This window comes from Nicotiana attenuata, chromosome 3 (assembly GCF_001879085.1).
Source record: "Nicotiana attenuata strain UT chromosome 3, NIATTr2, whole genome shotgun sequence".
NCBI lineage: Eukaryota > Viridiplantae > Streptophyta > Magnoliopsida > Solanales > Solanaceae > Nicotiana > Nicotiana attenuata.
Window position 1 is genome coordinate 51,500,145 of NC_031991.1, and position 6,785 is coordinate 51,506,929.

The 6,785-nt window shown below is 47.4% G+C and overlaps 1 protein-coding gene across 1 annotated transcript; it reads left to right on the forward strand.

Moving 5' to 3' along the window:
- On the forward strand, positions 5,273–5,692 carry LOC109224648 (RNA-directed DNA polymerase homolog; the record flags this gene model as incomplete). The annotated part of the gene is made up of 1 exon (XM_019389185.1): positions 5,273–5,692. A coding segment is annotated over exon 1 (420 nt), but the record flags the coding sequence as incomplete, so codon positions are not given.

Below are 6,785 nucleotides of genomic sequence, written 5' to 3' on the forward strand. Positions count from 1 at the left end.
GTCCGTAGAAAAATATGGGACTCGTGCGTATGCCCGGAATCGAATTCCGAGGTTCCAAGCCCGAGAAATGAATTTTTGAGTAAAATTATTTTTCTGAAATTATTAAGGAAATTGGAAATGAAATTTGATTAAAAGACTGTGGTATCGGGCCCGTATTTTGGTTCTGGCGCCCGCTACAAGTCTTATATATGGTTTAAGCACTTTCTGTGAAGTTTGGTTGAAATTGGACGTCGTTTGACGTGTTTCGGACTTAAAACTCTAAAATTGAAAGTTTATGAAGTTTGAAGAAAAACTAGGGATTGAGGTATGATTCATTGTTTTTGATATTATTTTGGAGATTTCATCGCGCGAGTAAGTCCGTAGGATGTTATTGAGGTTGTGTGCATATTTGGTTTGGAGCCCCGAGGGCTCGGGTGAGTTTTGGATAGGTGTCGGATTGCATTTCTCATTTTGGAAAAATCTGGTATCAGCTAATCTGCAGGATTCGCATTTGCGAAGCCAGAGTTCGCAAATGCGAAGGTCCAGCTATCGCAAATGCGGAGGCTGGTTCACAAATGCGAAACCAGCCTAGGTCGGCCAAGGTTCGCAAATGCGAAGCCAAACATCGCAAATGCGATGGTCACTGGTTCGCAAATGCGAGACACAATTCGCAAATGCGAAGGTCCCCTGATTGGTCTGAGTTCGCAAATGCGAACAGTAATGTCGCATTTCCCAAGCCTGCAGGGTTCGCAATTACGAACCCAACTTCGCATTTCCCACATCTGCAACCTGCATTTTTCATACTTAGTCGAATTTTAGACCATTTTTCAGCCCACTTTCAAAATACAACTCCTTAGGCGATTTTTCAAGAACAAGTTTCATCCCAAATCATTTGTAAGTCGATTTTTACTTAACTCTTTCAATCATTAACATCATTTAACATGTTTTCAACTTAAAATCAATGATTTTCATGGGAGAAATTGGGGGTTTTGGGTAGAACCTAGGTTTTCTATAAATTGGGGATTTGGACCTCAATTTGAGGTCCGATTTTAAAACAAATTGCATATTTGAGTTCGTGGGGGAATGGGTAACCGGGTTTTGGTTCGAACCTCTAGTTTTGACCACGTGGGCCCGGGGGCGATTTTGGAATTTTTGGGAAATTCATTTTTATGCATTCAAATTGATTCATTTAGTGTTTATTAATGTAATTAAGTAATTTGTGGCTAGATTCGAGCGGATTGGAGGTGGAATTTCGGGGTAAAGCCATAGTTGAGGCTTGAGTTGAGTTCAAGGCATCGAGGTAAATGTTTGGTTTAACCCTAGCTTGAGGGAATAGGAGTTGAGTCTTAATTGTAACTTGTTAATTGTCGAGTACGATGTATAGGCATGGTGACAAGTATCTATACATTGGTGTCTAGCATGACCGTGAGTCCTCATTTTACGAATAGTTTGGTTGTTGTTATGCCTTCCATGCTTAATTGATGACTTCTATGTGTTGTAAAGATCTGGTGAAAGAAATTGTGATCTTTGGACCCCTTGGAGCATTGGCTCGGGTTGAAATACAAATTGTGAAGGTATATGAGATAAGTAAATCCTTGGGATCATTTGGCTCAAGTCATAACGTGAACTTTGAGATGAAAGTGAAAGAAAGAGAAGAGTTAATGATTCATTCCCCTGCCGGGACGTTGTTGGTTATTGATGTTGTACCCTTGCCGGGTCTTTAAATTGTTGTTGTGTACCCTTGCCGGGACTTCTATTCTTGTTATATTACTTTCCCTTGCCCTTGTTTGTGATTGTTGATTGGGTGAGGAAGAGTGTTAAAGCAAGAAGGGTGATGCCGTGCGGTGAATGATGTATATGGATCGGGTTGCGCGCCGCAACAATGTTAAATGATATTTATGGATCGGGTTGCACGCCGCAACAATGATATTTATGGATCGGGTTGCACGCCGCAACAGTGTTGTTAAATATTGGGATCGGGTTGCGCACTGCAACAATCATTGATACTTGTGTGTCTATTTGTTTTGGGTATTGGTTTCTCGTCCGCTGTAAATTCCAAGCTGGCCTCTTAGTTTGTTATTTTGGATTTACTATTAATACTGTTATCTCCCCACAGCATGCTTCCCCCCCCATATTGTTTACTTGACTTGTATTTTCGATTTCGCTGTATATATATATATATATATATATATATAAAATTGTATAGGTTTATGTGGTTGTCCAGTCTAGCCTTGTCACTACTTCGCCGGGGTTAGGCTAGACACTTACCAGCACATGGGGTCGGTTGTGCTGATGCTACACTCTGTGCATTTTTTTTTGCACAGGCCCAGGTTTCGAGCAGCAGCAACAGCATTAGCACGGGAGCCGGCTTTAAGTATCGTGAGACCCGAGGTAGCCTTGCAGGCGTCCGCAGGCCCGACGTCTCTCTCTTATTCTCTCTTTTAGACCGTTGCATCTTTGTGTTCGAGACAAACAGCTTATGTGTTCTTTCAGACCCTTGTATTTAGAATTCTTAGCAGCTCGTGAGTATTGTGACACCAGTCTTGGGTAGAGGCTTATATTGATTACTCCGTGTTTTATTCAGTTTCTATAATTAAGACTTCCGCTATTATTTAATTTCGTTATTTTATATTGTTGTCATAAATTGTTAAAAAGATTTGTTTATTAATGGAAAAGTAATCAAAATAGCTTGCCTAGCTACTATGAGTAGGCGCCATCACGACTCCCGAGGGTGGGAAATCCGGGTCATGACAAGTTGGTATCAGAGCCCTAGGTTACATAGGTCTCACAACTCACGGACAAACTTGGTAGAGTCTGAGGGATCGGTACGGAGACGTCTGTATTTATCCCCCAGAGGCTACAGAGTTAGGAAAAGTTTCACATTTGTTCCTTCTAGTCGTGCGGTTCTGTTTCTCAATGCTAATTGGATTTCTACTCTGTTCTTTCGCAGATGGCGAGAACACGCGCTTCTTCATCTACCGATCAGCAGTCCGAGCCCCAAGCAGCTCCCGCTAGGGGCAGAGGGCAAGGACGAGGCCGTGCTAGAGGCCGAGGTAGGGGCAGAGCTCAACCCCAAGCAGCAGCACCAGCGGCGGAGCCTCAGGTTAACATTGAGGAGGAGGTTCCGGCCCCAGCCGTAGCAGTTCCGGTGGGTCCAGCTCAGGTCCCAGAGGGGTTTATTGCTACCCCAGTTCTTCAGGACGCTTTGGTCCGGTTGGTGGTCCTCATGGAGAGTGTCACCCGAGCAGGATTGCTTCCTGTAGCACCAGCCACTTCTCAGGCTGGAGGAGGAGCCCAGACTCCTGCTACACGTACTCCGGAGCAGGTAGCTCCCTAGGGTCAGATTCCAGTGGTTCAGCCAGCTATGGCAGTTCAGCCGGGGGTAGTTTCTTAGACCGGCGATGGAGCGGCTATGTCCGCGGATGCTTTGTGGAGGCTGGATAGGTTCACCAAGCTCTTTACTACTACATTCAGCGGTGCTTCTTCCGAGGACCCCCATGATTTCTATTTTAGTTGCCACGAGGTTCTTCGGAACATGGCCATTGTTGAGTCCAATGGAGTTGATTTTGCTGCATTTCGCCTACCTGGATCCGCCAAGACTTGGTGGAGAGATTTCTGTTTAGCCAGACCAGCAGGGTCGCCGTCTTTGACTTGGGATCAGTTTTCAGAGTTGTTCTTAGAGAAGTTTCTCCACGTTACTCAGAGAGATGCTTATCGGAGGCAGTTCGAGCGCCTCCAGTAGGGTTCTATGACGGTCTCTCAGTATGAGACCCGGTTTATCGATCTAGCTCGCCATGCTCTTGTCATACTTCCCACCGAGAGAGAGAGGGTAAGGAGGTTTATTGATGGTTTGATTCAGCCGATTCGTCTCCAGATGGCTAGGGAGACTGGTACTGAGATCAGCTTTCAGGAGGCGGCCAATGTGGCCCGCCGAGTTGAGATGGTTCTATCACAGGGGAGTGGTCACGGGGGAGACAAGAGAGCCCGTCATTCCGGCAGATTCAGTGGTACCTCATCTGGAGGTAGAGATTCATATGGTAGAGGCCATCCTCCTAGGCCCTTTCAGTCGGCCCTTCAGGTTTCTCACGGTACATCAGGTGGCCGTGGTTCTCAGGCATACTATTCTGATCAGCAGTCACTCAGTGCACCGCCAGCTCCTATCAGCGCACCGCCACTTCAGAGTTTCCGCGGAGGCCATTCAGGTCGACAGGGACAGCAGACTCAGCAGCTGAGGGCTTGTTACACTTGTGGTGACACGGGTCATATTGCCAGATTTTGCCCTCGAGCACCGAGCAGTTCTCCGCGCCAGGATTCTCGTGCCATGGTCCAGGCACCAGGTGCTCCACAGCCAGCCCAGCCAGCTAGAGGCGGGGGTAGAGGTACTAGAGGTGGAGGTAGAGGTCATAGAGGTGGAGCCCAGACCGCCAGGGGTGGAGGTCAGCCAGCAGCAGATCGACCTAGGGATACGGTTCAGGGTGGTGGGGCCCAGCCCCGTTGTTATGCTCTTCAGGCCAGGCCCGAGGCTGAGGCTTCAGATGCAGTCATCACAGGTACGGTTCTGGTTTGTGATCGAGATGCTTCGGTACTATTTGATCCAGGGTCTACGTATTCTTATGTTTCATCTTATTTCGCACCATGCTTGGTCATGCCTAGTGATGCATTGGGTGTTCCTGTATATGTGTCTACACCGGTGGGGGACTCTATCGTAGTCGACCGAGTCCATCGTTCGTGTGTTGTAGTGATTGGGGGTCTTGAGACCCGTGTAGACTTGTTGCTCTTAGATATGGTTGACTTTGATATCATTCTGGGTATGGACTGGTTATCACCCTATCACGCCATCTTGGACTGCCATGCCAAGACTGTGACCTTAGCTTTGCCAGACATGCCTCGTTTAGAGTGGAGAGGCACTCCAGTTTATTCTACCCGCAGCGTCATTTCGTACGTGAAGGCTCGACGTATGGTCGAGAAGGGGTGTCTGGCCTATTTGGCCTATGTTCGTGATTCCAGTGCTGAGGTTCCTCATATAGATTTTGTGCCTATTGTCCGGGAGTTTCCAGATGTTTTCCCTTCAGACCTGCCGGGTATGCTACCCGACAGGGACATTGATTTCTGTATTGATTTGGCTCCGGGCACCCAGCCCATTTCTATTCCGCCATATCGTATGGCCCCGCCGGAGCTGAAGGAGTTAAAGGACCAGTTGCAGGATTTGCTTGAGAAGGGTTTCATTAGACCCAGTGTCTCTCCTTGGGGTGCGCCGGTGTTATTTGTCAAGAAGAAGGATGGGTCAATGAGAATGTGTATTGATTACCGGCAATTGAACAAGGTAACGATTAAGAATAAGTATCCACTGCCGAGGATTGATGATTTGTTCGACCAGCTTCAGGGTGCCAGGGTATTCTCCAAGATTGACTTGCGATCTGGCTACCATCAGTTGAGGATTAGGGCATCCGATGTCCCTAAGACAGCTTTCCGTACTCGGTATGGGCATTATGAGTTCTTGGTCATGTCATTTGGGTTGACCAATGCCCCAGCAACATTTATGGAGTTGATGAACCGAGTGTTCAGGCCATATTTGGACATGTTCGTGATAGTCTTTATTGATGATATTTTGGTGTACTCCCGCAGCCAGGAGGAGCACGAGCAGCACCTTAGAGTGGTTCTTCAGACTCTGAGGGATAGTCAGTTATATGCCAAGTTCTCCAAGTGTGAGTTCTGGATGAGTTCAGTTGCATTTCTGGGTCATGTTGTATCAGCGGAGGGTATTCAGGTGGACCCAAAGAAGATTGAGGCAGTCAAGAACTGGCCTAGACCAGCATCAGCTACAGAGATTCGGAGTTTCTTGGGGTTGGCAGGCTACTACAGACGGTTCGTGGAGGGATTTTCATCTATTGCAGCCCCGATGACCAGATTGACCCAGAAGGGTGCCCAGTTCAGATGGTCGGATGAGTGTGAGGCGAGCTTTCAGAAGCTCAAGACAGCTCTGACTACGGCACCGATGTTGGTTTTGCCCACAGGTTCAGGGCCCTATACTGTTTATTGTGATGCTTCCGTGTTGGGCTTGTAGCAGTGTTGGTGCAGGATGGCAAGGTCATTGCCTATGCTTCGAGGCAGTTGAAGATTCATGAGAAGAACTATCCGGTGCATGACTTAGAGTTGGCAGCCATAGTTCACGCATTGAAGATTTGGAGGCATTATTTGTATGGCGTGGCATGTGAGGTGTTAACTGACCACAAGAGTCTTTAGTACTTGTTCAAGCAAAAGGAGTTGAATTTGAGGCAGAGGAGGTGGTTGGAGTTATTGAAAGACTATGATGTCACCATTTTATATCATCCGGGGAAGGCCAATGTGGTGTCCGATGCTTTGAGTAGAAAGTCAGCCAGTATGGGCAGTCTTGCTTATATTCCGGTCAGTCAGAGGCCGCTTGCTTTGGATGTTCAGGCTTTGGCCAATCGGTTTGTGAGGCTGGATATTTCCGAGCTTAGCCGAGTATTAGCTTGCACGGTCGCTCGTTCTTCCTTATTGGAGCGTATCCGTGATCGGCAGTTTGATGATCCCCATTTGTGTGTCCTTAGAGACACGGTGCAGCGAGGATGTACCAAGCAAGTTACCTTAGATGCGGATGGAGTTTTGAGATTGCAGGGGCGAGTTTGTATGCCTAATGTGGGTGGGCTTCGAGAGTTGATCTTAGAGGAGGCCCATAGTTCCCGGTAGTCTATTCATCCGGGCGCCGCGAAGATGTATCAGGATTTGCGGCAGCATTATGGTGCGTAGATGAAGAGAATATCGTAGCATATGTGGCTCGTTGT